The 14,627-nt window shown below is 34.0% G+C and overlaps 1 protein-coding gene across 5 annotated transcripts in view; it reads left to right on the plus strand.

The window, feature by feature from the left end:
* The window catches only part of PTPN4 (protein tyrosine phosphatase non-receptor type 4), a 221,962-nt gene that overhangs the window by 115,338 nt on the left and 91,997 nt on the right, over positions 1 to 14,627 (plus strand). For all 5 annotated transcript variants that reach the window (XM_032353878.1, XM_032353880.1, XM_032353879.1 and 2 more), the window contains 4 exons: positions 2,655 to 2,699; positions 2,963 to 3,015; positions 3,385 to 3,505; positions 7,438 to 7,525. In XM_032353878.1, coding sequence (XP_032209769.1) covers positions 2,655 to 2,699; positions 2,963 to 3,015; positions 3,385 to 3,505; positions 7,438 to 7,525 — 307 coding nt within the window. The remainder of the gene's footprint in view (positions 1 to 2,654; positions 2,700 to 2,962; positions 3,016 to 3,384; positions 3,506 to 7,437; positions 7,526 to 14,627) is intronic.

Genomic DNA, 14,627 nt, shown 5'->3' on the forward strand with positions numbered 1-14,627 from the left:
TTTCACTCAAAATAATGTATTTGAATTTCTATAGAGCTTGAATGTGTTGATTCTTTTATAACCTGTGTTTAAAACACAGTCAAGGAATAAATGTATCTCAGTGATAATTAAGTCGTCATATCTTCCTGAAGTAGAAGAAGGGAAAGCCAAGTTTGGTAGTAATCAAGCAATTACTTTGTACTCAGTCTGTTGTCTAGAGCATTATCTTTGTTTTCACTCAAAATAATGTATTCTTTCGAAAGTCCTTTATGATAGAATGTCCTAGAGGCTTATAACTAGTGGTATTTGGTAAAATGAGTTTTTATTCTATTACCATAGAGTATATCAGGAGATCTCTACCCTCACTACAGCTTAGACTCACTTAGGGGAGCTTAAAAACATACCTGGTTCCTCGGTCATACCCCTGAGATATTCTGATTTAATTAGGTCTCAGAAGGAACCTGTGCATAGACATTATTACAAACTTCCCAGGTGATTCTGTTATGCAGGTTTAAGAAATACCCCTTTAAAATTTTAGTGCTTGATAGCCTTAATGCAGTGGTTATGATTAATAATATGACAACTTCAGCCGCATTTGCTAAATTTTAAGGACTAGTTTAAAACCACAAAATAGGAAACATGCCACACCTCCTTACCTTGAGATCCCATTTTAGATAAGTCGTATGAAAGAGTGGACCTACAGAGCTTACAGGTCATTTGGTATTAGCAGGTGCTGGCATCCTTAGAATTGGAGTTTTCTCAGGAGTCATGACACTACAGATGACATTTCTTTGGTACCTTTTTCGTGCTTAGGTATACTCAGTACATAAAAAGTGCTTATGGTATTATCTGGATTAGAAAAATTGTATTATTTTCACAGATTAAACATATCATTTCTATATTTACCTCAGACATTTTTAATCTATCTTAAAAGTCTTGCCATTTGCAGTGATGTGGGTGGAACTAGAGGCTATCATGCTAAGCCAAATAAGTCCATCATAAAAGTTTTAATTGTCTTTAAAAATTGTGTTTTTATCACCTTATTTAGGGCCTATGGGATACACATACTAGACAAGTGATATTCGTCGTTTTTTACAAATATAGAAACGAAGCCTTTAATTGATTTTCTAAAGAGCACTGGCTGGTTTAGCCAGGACTTGAATTCTGCTTTCCACTCAGCCCTTACTGGGTGGTATATAAATAAAATTCAGCAGGCATAGGTATTATGTATATAAGATTTACAATATTATGTTAAGAATATAGATGCCTGGGGCGCCTGGGCGGCTCAGTGGGTTAAAGCATCTGCCTTCGGCTCAGGTTGTGATCCCAGGGTCCTGGGATTGAGCCCTGCATCGGGCTCTCTGCTCAGTGGGGAGTCTGCTTCTCTTCCTCTCTCTCTCTCTCTCTCTGCCTACCTGTGATCTCTGTTTGTCTAATTAAAAAAAAAAGTTTATTTAAAAAAAAAGAATATAGATGCCTTTTCAATCTTAACTATAAGATTTGTTCCTACCAGGAACGTTTAACTTTTAATTATGAAACCAAGTAACCTAGGTAGAAATATATTGTCTTAAATTGAATACATAGGTAATATTTACAATATTACATATTAATTCTCACAGGGAGTTATATACTTCATTAATATGTGAAACCAAATATTTGTATCAACTTTAAAAAAAATTTTTAGGGAATATCTGATTCTCTGAAATCCTTAATTACATTTTTTGGTAATTTGAATATTGTCATGGAGCTCTTTAATAATTTTAATCAGCCAGAAATTGCCAGAAATTGAAATTGTTAAACCTGGTTTTTGATTCTTGGAGTATGTATACTTTTTTCAGTGGGATAAAATAAAGTCCTAAATTCCCTGTTTAAGCATTTTTTAAAGGCACAGAATTTGGTCTTATGCCAATGTCACATAGCACAGATGACTTCTTGCAAGCATTGACATATCTCTGAGGGAATGACTTACTAGTGGGGACAGGAAGACAATACCATTTTATAAGCAATATCAGCATTCTTTTTAATAGAAATTTTGTATTTTTGTTGGTTTTAAAGGACTTTAGGTACTTGGCAATTCTGATGGTAGGGAAGGGAGCTTAAGTTTTTTGTTTTGTTTTTATTCTGATCATAAAGAGCTTTCTTAAATCAAATGAAAATGGAATGGTGCTTTTCTACATTTAGCAGCTTCCGGCAGCATAATGATAAGATGACCATAGACCTGTCTTTGCACCTGGCATTCTGTCTCTGCAGAAAGGATGACTTTCTCCACTTGATCTCTAGTGCATTGCTACTTTCAGCTCTCCTATGTCTCTGACTCAAGTTTTTGAATGCCCAGTTCTAGCTTCTGCAAACACCAATCTTCAGAGTATTCTCTCTAATCTTTCTCAGTCACATAACTCTTTAAAGATCTTGAGTTTTTATAATAGAAGCTAGCGGAAACAAGTTATTTGAAGTACAGAATTTCGTTTATCAAAGAATTTTAAAGATTAGGATTCATGAATTTATGAAAACTTATTTAAAAATATCTTTATATGTGGTAATATATAGATTATAAAAGCAAATATTTAAATATTTCAATTTTATTAGTTAATATAAGTATACAATTTTTAAAACCTAATTGTTGTGATTACAGTAAATGCTAAATGCCATCTCTTGCTCTCTTTTTTTTTTTTAAGGTACCAGTATTTTTTGCAGATTAAACAAGACATTCTTACTGGAAGGTGGGCTATTTTTAAATTTTTAATAATGGACTTTGAAAGTACTTTTAATTGTGTATTACTTAAGTAACTCATGATCATTGCAAACAAAGTATTTATTGAAAGATGGTTATATGCAGTATGAATTTTTTTCATCAGATAAGTTCATTAGTTAATAGTTAAAATGTAAGTCATGGAACTTCATATGTGATAGTATATAAATTACAGTGCTTTTGAAATTGTTGTGTTTAACCTTGGGTTATGTATTTTCTGTTTTGTTTTATTAGATTGCCCTGTCCTTATAATACTGCTGCCCTTTTGGCTTCATTTGCTGTTCAATGTAAGTCTGAATCCTCTCTTGAGTCATGTAGCATGTGATTGCATGGTCTGTGTTGATAAAACAGTGCCTTTAATACAAGAGTTCTTTAGACATTAGTTACTATATCACAAAAAAAAGTGATTGCAAAGGAAATATAATAGAAATTCAGCTAGTTAGCAGTTACTTAGATTTCTGGGAAAAAAGTTCTTCTGACGTTTGAAACCTAGAAGAATGTTAAGTGTGCTGTTATAACTTGATTACATGGTAGCTTGCAGTTAAACAAATATTTTACTTCCATAAATAAAATGGAATTCACGACATTGCTGATTTGGCTATTAGAATTAGAAAATGTGTTTATTAAATTGTGACTACTTTCCTTCCATGTAATAGCTGAACTTGGAGACTACAATCAGTCAGAAAACTTGCCAGGCTACCTCTCAGATTATTCTTTCATTCCTGATCAACCTCAAGATTTTGAAAAAGAAATCGCAAAATTACATCAGCAACATACGTAAGGATTTGTTTATTTTTCTGCTTATTTCATAAACTTCTCAGGGGCATCTTTTCTAGAGAAATGTTTCAAATTATTTCTAATGTGATTGTTAAATTTAATTAATACAGAACAGTTTACTGTTATTTAAAATAGTAGGATTAATGTAAGGAAATGTGTGTTTTCTATACTAAAAAAAAATCATTGCTAATTTCGTAGAATTATATGAGGTTTTCTTTCATTTCTAGTGAGAACCACAAAACTATGTAAACAGAAATTTGCTATTGGGGCGCCTGGGTGACTTGGTTGAACCTCTGACTCTCAATCTCAGCTCAGGTCTTGATCTCAGGGTTGTGAGTTCAGGCCCCATGTTGGGCTCCATGCTGACATGGAGCCTACTGAAAGAAAGAGGGGTGTGGGAGGAGGGAAGGAAGGAGAGGGAGAGAGGGAGGGAAGGAAGGAAGTTAAGAAAAAAATTGCTATTATGTAAAGTTGACAGTTCTTTAAGTAGGAATTTTAGAATATTAGTATTATGTTCACAGATCAGTTGTTACAGATCAGTCTACTTAGTAATTCTTTCTTAGTTTTTAGCTATGTGAAAGGAATTTTTTTTTGGGTAATGAGCCAAGAGGAAAAAAGTAACCTTATGTAATATTAAATTAATAATTAAAAGTCCTTTAATAAGTAGCATTTTTTCATTCATAACAATATTCAACTTTGATATTTTGTGATTCTTAATTTTCTGTGACATAATTTGTTTCAAGAAGAGATTTTTTGCATTGAATAGAAAATAATATTGTTTATTGGGTTACTCTTGCTTTAACATGCAATTCAAAATGCTCAGTGGTGGGACTAGGCAGTGTTGCTCATTGGCTAAGAAAAAGTTTGAACTAGAGAGCCAGACTGCCTAGTCTGAAATTCTGGTTAAGACAACTTAACTATCTTACAATCTTGGCCAAATTGGTTTCTACCTCTGTTTCTGTATTTCGTTATATGTAAATTGGGGGTAATAAAAGTATCTGTCTCTGGAGTTAATGTAAGGATTAAGTGAGTTTATATATACAAAGTACTCAGAACAGTGCCCAGCACATTAGGTAAGCATTAAAGAAATATTAGTTCTTAATATTAAGGAAACTTAACTTTCATTTGGTAATGGCCCATATATCTAAAACAGGTTGGCAAACTTGCCCACTGTCTATTTTTGTATGGCCCATGAGCTAAGAATGATCTGTACACTGTAAATGTTTGAGAGAAATACAAAAAGAGGAATAACATTCTGTGGCATGTGAAATTTTGAGAAATTCCAGTTTGGTGTCCATATATGAACACTTATCGGAGCATAGGTTCCCTTATTTGTCCTCCTATCTGTGACTGCTTGCATATAGCAGTGGAGTTGAGTAGTTAAATAGCGAGACTGTGTGACCTAAAAGGCCAGAGTATTTACTGCTCAGCTCTTTTCAATAATAGTTTGCTGACCTTTAATCTAAAATAAGACTAAAAAGATGAGAATTTCGGTAGACTGCCCTAATGTTGGTGAGGGGTCTGTTTTGGTCTAACAGTAAAAATGCCATTTATAATAAAAGTTTTACACATAGTATATCCAAATCAAGCATTTAAAGATAAACCAGATTTTTAAAAAAATTTGCCAGTAATGGAAAAATCCCTTCTGTCAGGAAAAAGTTTGACAAAATATTGGTTATATATTATATTTCATTTAAAGAAATGATTCCTCAGATCATTTAACAAAAAATAGAATCATCCAGTTTAACTGAGGAGTAGGGTGTGGGGTGGGGAGGTAGAGTATTTGTTTAACTTCATTGAATTTTACAGAAAATTGAGGTATATGTGCTTGTTTTAGGAATCCCATTTTTATGATCATGCACTGGCAGGCTGTTGGCTTCCTTTTCTGGTATCATTAGTGAGTGAAAGGTTGATATGTTTGTAATTTTGTAATTTGTTGTTTTGGCTCTGCTGTAGTCTAATAATATCAGATAACAAAAATTGTTAGAAGCATATATAATATAGGAGTAAATTTGTTTTGAAAGCCTTTGCTAGAGCAGTAGTTCTCAGACTTGTGTTCATAAGAATCACCTGGGACATTTCTTAAATATAAACAATTTGGACATTATCTCTTCTATATCAGATTGTATACAGCAGTACTTCTAAGCCTATCTGTGATGAAAGACTGATTTTTCCCCGATCTGTCATGGAATGAAACTTCTGAAAGATATAATAAAATTGAATTACTAGGAAAGTAGAATAGACAGAGACATAAAAATTGCAAGTCTTTGTTTTTCTTATTAGATTCGATAGACTTGAAATTACTCTGCCAGAATGCTATGAAATATAAAAAAGACTCTGACTCTCTCCGTTTCTATACTTGTTATGAACCAACACATGACTGGACACCATACTCTAAGAAGCACTGCTTTGGAAGTCATCTCAAAATTTGCATGTTTTAGCAGCAACTGTGATTTAAATGCAGATATAGTATATGGACCAAATTCTGAAATTTTTGAAAAACACTTCTTTTAAAAAGTCAGAGAGTAAATGACTTTATCAGCCATAAGAACAGCTAGGGATATTTATTTATTGATTTTATTTATTCATTTATTTATTTATCTATTTAAAAAATATTTTTAAAAAAGATTTTGTTTATTTGACAGAGATCACAAGTAGGCAGTGAGGTAGCCAGAGAGTGAAAGCAGGCTCCCTGCTGAGCAGAGAGCCTGATGTGGGGCTTGATCCCAGGACCCTGGGATCATGACCTGAGCCGAAGGCAGAGGCTTTAACCCATTGAGCCACCTAGGCGCCCCTATTTTAAAGATTTTATTTATTTATTCACCAGAGAAAAAGGGAGAGAGAGACAGCAAGCATAAGCAGGGGGAGCTTCGGGCAGAAGAGAAGCAGACTGCCCGCATAGTAAGAAACCTGATGTGGGACTCAATCCCAGGACCCTGGGATGATAATCTGAGCTGAAGGCAGCCACTTAACCAGCTGAGTCACCCAGGCGTTGTCCCAAGTAGGGACTTTTAAAACCTCATCCTTTTTTTTTTTTTTAAATATAGTTGCCAGTTATACAGTTATATTCATTTCAGGTGTATAAGATAGTAATTCAGCAAGTCTGTCCCTTATGCTACATTCACAAATGTAGCTACCATCTGTTACCATACAACGCTTTTGTAATACTATTGACTATATTCCCTACGCTGTGCCTCGCGCTTCCTCATGATTAGTAACTCATTCTAGATCTGGAAGCCCGTATCTCCTGTTCCCTTTCACCCATTTTTGCCTATCCCCTTTGGCAACCATCAGTTTTTCTTAGTATTTCTGGGTCTGTTTCTGCTTTTTATTTCTTAATTTTTTAGATTTCACATGTAAGTGAAATCATATGGTGTTTGTCTTTCTTAGACTGACTTATTTCACTTAGTATAATATCCTCTAAGTCCATTTTGTCACAAATGGTAAGATCTCCTTCTTTTTTATGGCTGAGTAATATGTATGTAAACCACATCATATCCATTCATCTGTCAGTGGATGCTGACTTGCTTCCATATCTTGGCTAATACCCATTAGTGGAATTACTAGATCATTTGGTATTTTTAATTTTTTGAGGAACCGCCATACTGTTTTCCACAGTGGCTACACTGGTCTGCATTCCCACCAACAGTGCACAAGGGTACCTTTTGCTCTACATCCCCTGGTGCGTTCTGGAAAATAAAATATTCTACAAAATATAATATTTCTGGAAAATAAAAATTCTACAAAATAATGATTTGTGTCCTGAAAATGTATCCTCCAGGTAAGTTAGATATTAACTAAGAGGAGTAGTCATGCATGGTGTATTATAAAATGTTCAACTAGAATGCTAAAATTTTTCCAGGTAAGTAAGCTTTTTTCCTAATTTGGCCATATTTGTGGTTGGTTTAATTTTAAACATAATGTCTTTACAGAGGTTTGTCTCCTGCAGAAGCAGAATTTAATTACCTGAACACAGCACGTACCTTAGAACTCTATGGAGTTGAATTCCACTATGCAAGGGTAAGTAAAGAGAACTAATTTGATGTTGCTGAGTTAGGCTTCGTTTACTCAGTATGAAAGTTTTTATTTAATGTGCTGTTAGGATTAAGCAAATGGAATAACTAGTGAGTCCCGCCAGCATAGTTGCACTGAATAGAAGTATTTTCACAATCACTTAAGATTTAATACCTGAAAAGAGGAGGAATGGTTGAAGTGGGTTTTTTCATGTTATTTTTCTTCAAGCTAGTGTTCTACGTTATAAAGGTGATTTTTGCAGACCATAAGAGATAATAAAACTATATAGAAAAAGTAGAGTTTTTTTGCGTTCATTATCATTATAAAAGATGCTTTCACCTCAGTGAGGCTTGTGTTGTTTTCATCATTTGGTGACATCATTATAAATTTTTATTTATAAAGCACAGAATGAAATATATTAACATACTTTGGTTGTGTTTCTCCTTTGCCACAAATCCCTTTATTAAGATGGATTTTACAGTCATTGGCTTCTTCTACACAGAACTCTGTAACAACTTCTTTATCGTGTCAAACTTTGCTGCTTCCAGAAACCCTTTTCTGCTGTTGTAGACATATTTCTAAGTGGCAATTCTTCATTTGTGTGTCTCTAACTAGATTGCTGTCATGTTCTCTTCATCAAGAGGTTATAGTCCTTTAGAAGTAACTGGAGTACAGCTTTTCTACATGACCAGTGAAAAGTGGAATTATGGGTAATCACTGGTTCAATTGGTAATAGGTTTTATATTCTCTTGGGACAAATTGCTAAGCCTAATAAGAATAACAGCCTAAAAGGGAGTTAAGTTTTCCTTAGATAGATATTTTAAATTTATTTTAATGTACACATTCAGTGTCTGTTCCATGAAGTGGTTTTATTGTTGAGGGCCTCACCTGACCATGATCTTCAAGAGAGGAGTGTTGATTCTTACATTTCACGAAGCTATGTCAATCCCTTCTTTAAAAAACCGAATGACTGGCTTTCCTCACCTGACTGTATCTGGTAATTCTGAATGCTTGTAACTTGGTAATCTGTCTGATTCCTATTAAAATGTGTAGGTAAGGCTCTCTTGAACTTTTTGTTTTCTTTAAAATGTGCTCCATCCCCCCTCAACCCTGTTTGGGGGTTGTTATATTATAGTTCTCCAAAATGTAACATAGTGTTCAATATTTGTATAACTCGACTTTGTTTTTTTATCATTATAAAGTTTAAAACTGTGGAGCTTTACATATGTGAAGTAAACTATGGTTAACAATAAAAAGACTACTAGGGGCTCCTTGGTGGCTCAGTGGTTTAAGCCTCTGCCTTAGGCTCAGGTCATGATCTCCAGGTCCTGGGAGGAGATCTCCAGGTCCTGGAGAGTTGGAGGTCCAACTCTCTCTGCCTGCCTCTCTGTCTACTTGTGATCTCTCTGTCTGTGAAATAGATAAATAAAATCTTTTAAAAAAAATTACTAAATTCAGTCATTTTAGTTCTTAGCAGTTTTGTAAAGGTAGTGTACTTTGCTTTCTGATCTCACTGATTGCTGTCAATGAAGTACAAAGAGTGTTAAGACTTTTCTTTTTTAATTTAAGTGACATGCTGGATCTCATACATAATTAACCATGTTATTTATTGATTTGATTAAGGATTTTTTGTTTGATTTGATTTGATTGAGGATTTGATTAGGATTTTTGTTGTTTAAATTATTAGATTATAAAACCCTTTCTAAGAAGGCCGTAAATGTAGAGTAACATTAAATTAATTTAAATTTTAAGTGATCAAAGGTATTTAGAAATGTATTTGTACTGATAAAAAATGCCAGGAAAGGATGTTTCTGTTGTGTGTGGATACCAAGAACTCAAGAAGAAAACATGCAGATGTTCATTGAATGTGAAGGGGAATTTTACAACACCCTGAACAAGAAGGAAAAGGAAAAAAAAAGTGGAAGGGAGAGTAAATATAAAGAGAATACTTAAGTTTTAACTCACTGTCACAAGGGAAAGTGTGTTTGAAATAATATTTTATTTGGAAAAATTAGGTAAGATGTTTTCTGACTGCTTCAAAATGTAGATTGAAAATCAGAAAGTAGAACAAGTTATTTATAGCAATCTGCAAAATATAAACAGGATTTAGAGCATTCATTGAGGTGGATCTGATAGGTCCCTTCCATGGTCTTGGTGCAAAGAGTTGCTTAGTGAGCAAAACATCAATTATTCCTGCCCTCATGGAGCTTGCAGGATGGTGGGGGAGAAGGAAATGGAGCATGTATTGACAATTAAATATGTGAAAACATGAAGGGAAAAGTACAGAATACTATGGGATTATATGACAGAATATCTAATCCAGCCTGGGAACAAAGAGTAGGGAAGGCTTTTTAGAAGAAGTAATTTATTGAAGCCAGAACAATGAATAAGAATTAGCCAAGAGAGTGGTTTTCACTGTGGACCATCAGTATGAATAAAGACCTGAAATCAATAGAGATCATGGCATATTTGAGAAAATAAGAACATTTTGTATATCTAGAAGATTATGAATAAGGGAAAAGGAAATGTAGAGGAAAAAGAAGAATGAAAACTTCAGGAGAAAAAGATTTGGGGGGAGAAAACGGGGTATTTTGTTTTTTAAAATAACGTATTTGGATTTTGGTTTTGTGTGTATGTGTATGTGTGTGTGTGTTGTGTAAGTTTTAGCACATGTGTAGATTCATGTAACTACCACCACATAGTCCATTACCCCAAAATCTTGCTTGTGCTACTCCTTTGTAATCTAACCTCCTTTCCCCGATCCCTGGCAACCACTGGTCTATTCTCTGACTCCATAGTTTTATCCTTTCCGCCATGTCTCATAAACGGAATCCTTTGTTATGTAAACTTCTGAGACTGGTTTTTTACAGTAATATATTTGAGATTTATCCAAGTTATTATGTATTTCAGTAGTTAATTCCTTTTTGTGTGTAGTCATTCGCCCATTGAAGAACATCTGGATTGTTTCTGGTAGTTGTGTTTTGTTTTTGTTTTTTATTAATAGACTACTGCAGAAAATTCATTTACACATTTTTGTGTGGATTTAAGTTCTTACTTCTGTAGGGTAAAAACCCCATAGTGGGGTTGCTGGGTCATATGGTAAGTGTCTATTTTGCTTTATATGAAACTGCCAAATTGTTTTCCAGAGTGTCTGAACCACTTCGTATCCCTACTAGCAATATTTGTAAGTTCCTGTTATTCACATCATTTTTGATATGAGGTGCTGTCCATTTTGTTTTGTTTCTTTGTAAGCTTTTCTAATAGGTGTGTTTTATCTTATCATGGATTTACTTTGCATTTCTTTAATGACTAATTATGTTGAGTATTGTATCTTTTTTTTTTTTTCCAGCATAACAGTATTCATTATTTTTGCACCACACCCCGTGCTCCATGCAATCCGTGCCCTCTAAGAGTATTGTATCTTTGATGAATGTCTATTCAGATGTTTTGCCCATTATTTAAGTTCATTGTTTCTTTTCTTGCTCTTGTTTTTTTAAAACTATATATTCTAGATACACTTTTTTAAAAAAAAGATTTTATTTATTATTTATTTGAGAAACAGAGGTAGTGAAAGAGAGCACCATCAGGGAGGAAAGGGGAAAGCAGGCTCCATGCTCAGTGTGGAGTTCAACATGGAGCTTGATCCCAGGAGCCAGGGATCATAATCTGAGCCAAAGGCAGATGACTTAAACAAGTGAGCCACCCGGGTGTCCCTACATATACATTTTTGATGGATGTGTGATTTGCAAGTATCTTTTCCCCACTCTTTGATTTGCCCTTTTATTCCCTTAATAGTGTCTTTCATAGAGCAAAAGAAAGTGATAGATTCTTATGTTCCTTATTCAGTCACTGATAGAACAGATAGTCTACTCAAGTTTTAGGCTTCATTGTGAATATCTTATTTCCATAGGTATTTATAATAATGAGGAAAATAATTCTACTGAAAAATAAATTTTGCCCATCAAAGTTTCAAGAAGATGATGCTATTTTGATTATTTATTCATTCTGTGAATATTTATTGAGCACCTTCTATGTTGCAAGTCCTGTTTATAGCTACACTATGGGTACAGCAGTGAGTAAGGCAGATAAAACCAAACCCTTACGATGCTTGCATTCTGTTGGGCAGAACAGATTATAAAGTAATTGAGTACATCAGAATACATAGCAGGTGTTCTGTGGGAGTAAAGTTCAGTAACAGGCAAAATACCAGTCTGTACTGATAGAAGTGAGAATAGCAGTCACTCCTGGAAGGGTTTTATTAGCTGGGAGGCTCATGAGGGAGCCCTCTTGGATTTTGAAAATATGTGTATTAGTTTGTCATGGTTACAAAGATGTGTGTATATATATGTATATGTATACATGTAAACTTTTGGGTTGCACATTTAAGATATGTATATTTTACTATATATACATTATACTCAATTTTCTTTAGTTAACTGAATAAATAATAGATGGTAATAGCTGCTATGGAGAAAAATTACCTGAGAAAGGGGACGGAGACAACCAGAAGTAGGGTATCAGTGCCACCCTCACTGAGAAGATTAAACAGAAGGTATAATGCATATACCTAGGGGAGGAAACATCAGTCATAGATCATGAAATAGGTTGCTTAGCAGTTCAAGGAACAGCAGAGGTGAATATAATCTTTAATCACTTCCTTTTCTTAGATTCCATCCTTTAGAATATTTATATAGGTGTTTTAATTAATGTGTTTAAGGATTTTTATTACAATATTGTTTGTAATACTAAAAAATTAGAAACACTTTGAATGAACGAAAATGGTTAAGAAATTATGACAAGGGTGCCTGGGTGGCTCAGTGGGTTAAACTGCTGCCTTCGGCTCAGGTCATGATTTCAGGGTCCTGGGATCGAGTCCCGCATCGGGCTCTCTGCTCAGCAGGGAGCCTGCTTCCCTCTCTCTCTCTCTCTCTCTCTGCCTGCCTCTCTGTCTACTTGTGATCTCTCTCTGTCAAATAAATAAATACAATCTTTAAAAAAAAATTATGACAAATCCATATTTTGGAATAATATGCAGCAATAAAAATTGATGAGTTAGAGGTATATAGATATGAAAAGATGTCTATGAAATGCTAAGTGCAAAAGAAAAATTGCAGAATTATATATCCTAGTTTTTATTAAATTGTGTAGTTATATATAATATGTATTTTTTAAATAAACATGAAGATCTAAAAGAGTATACATCTCAAAGTATTTATCTCTGGGGAATGAGACAGAGAAGATGAGGGATATTCATTGACTTCTTGATATTTCTGTATTGTTTTTGAAATATTTTATAATTACAAATGATTAAGGGAATTATTTTAATAGCTACCCCATAGGACTTAAAATTAATGTCGCCCCCATCCACAATACATAAAATTTTAGTGGGACTGAGTTACTTTACTCTTCACATGTGACAATACACAGGTTGGAATAATAAGTAGTCCTAGCTGTTTAGATTATGTTTACAACAGGAGTCTCCAAAGGAAAGGAGGGATGGCTCTTACAGAGGAACATGAAATGAACAATTGAGGATGTGGAAAATATTAGAAGATCTACTCATATCAGAAATCTCATCCTTTTACATTGCTATTTTTTAAATCTTTTCTAAAATAGAACAGAACTACAAGTATGTACTATATTTTAGTGAACATCTGCAAGTCAAGCAGTAGATTTTTTAAAATTTTTATTTATTTATTTGAGAGCAAGAGAGAGAGCACGAGCAGGGGAGAGGAGCAGAGGGAGATGCTGGGAGCCTGATGGTGGGACTTGATCCCAGGACTGAGGAATCATGACCTGAGCCAAAGGCAGAGGCTTAACTTAGCCACCCAGACGCCATAGGCAGTAGGTTTTAGCCAGCCATTTCAGAAACACTCTTTGAGCCCTCTCCCAGTAACAGCCTCTTCCCTAATTGTATTTTTTTTTTTTATGGTTTTATCACCCAAGTGTGCCTTCCTAGATAATACAACTTGGTTTTGCATTTTGTTTTTTTTAAACTGGTAGCTTTAAATCTGTTAATCCTTCCTTTCTTAAAATTTTCTTGTGGAAGAATTTGATCATTTCACCTTCAATTTCTTATTGTGTGGACTTTACTGATCATATATTCATGGTATAATTCAACATGTTCTGCTATTCTGTGTATTTCTTCTAGGTTGCAGCTTGATCAAGAGGCATGTTTGGAATTAGATTGATCCGTTTTTTGTATTATTTTGTGAGGAGGTACATAACATCCAGTTTTCCCTTTTTTAGTGTTAACAACCATTGATGTTCAGTGCCTGGATCCATTAATTCACTGGAGGCAGCAAAACAGAAAATCTTAATTCTCTTTTTGTTTTTACTTATTCATTGGGATATTTTATAGGGAGTTCCTTCCCTTCTTTTACTCTTTGATTACCGAGTAGCACAGTTCGTATATGAAAAGCAGGGAAAAGTGCTATTTGATTCTTTCCTATTTGCTGAGTTTTCAGGTTAGTGAATTGGTTCCCTCCCATCCTTAGAGATATACAAATACATTTTAAAAACAGTATCGTTTGTTCATAGATTAAATATTTTTGACAAGTTTCAGTATTTTACCATCTTTTTCCTTATTGAAGCTCAAATTATCCCTTCTTGTCACTTTGTTCTTTTGATCCTTTAGTCCTTTTGACGTGACCTTTGTAGTCAGCTTCCATGCTATCTAGTATTTTAAGATGTTTCAGGCTCATTTTATCTATTTACTGCCATAGACCAGGAATTAGCTATTTTTTCAAGAAGTCCTTGTTTGTTTTAATGCAAAATGATATTTTAAAAATCTCAATCTGACTGATAAGAATGTTCATTCCTACTAGTTTGTCATTATTTTTGTGCTGTTTAAGTATACAGAGTTGGAATCTTTGTTTCTACAAACCTATATTGAGATACACAGAATATTTTAATTCTTAGAGGACCCAAGGGATTCCAGAATTAGAATATTCCACAATTAATTATGTTTTCATCGCACATTACACTTAAAGCTATAATTTTAATATCACCATATCATTTATTACTGAAATGGTTAAAAATTTTCCCCAACTTTTTGTGGTTGCTTAAATTTACATTGTCAAGTCATATAGCCACTGCATATTGTGAT

This window comes from Mustela erminea, chromosome 8 (genome assembly GCF_009829155.1).
Source record: "Mustela erminea isolate mMusErm1 chromosome 8, mMusErm1.Pri, whole genome shotgun sequence".
Lineage (NCBI taxonomy): Eukaryota > Metazoa > Chordata > Mammalia > Carnivora > Mustelidae > Mustela > Mustela erminea.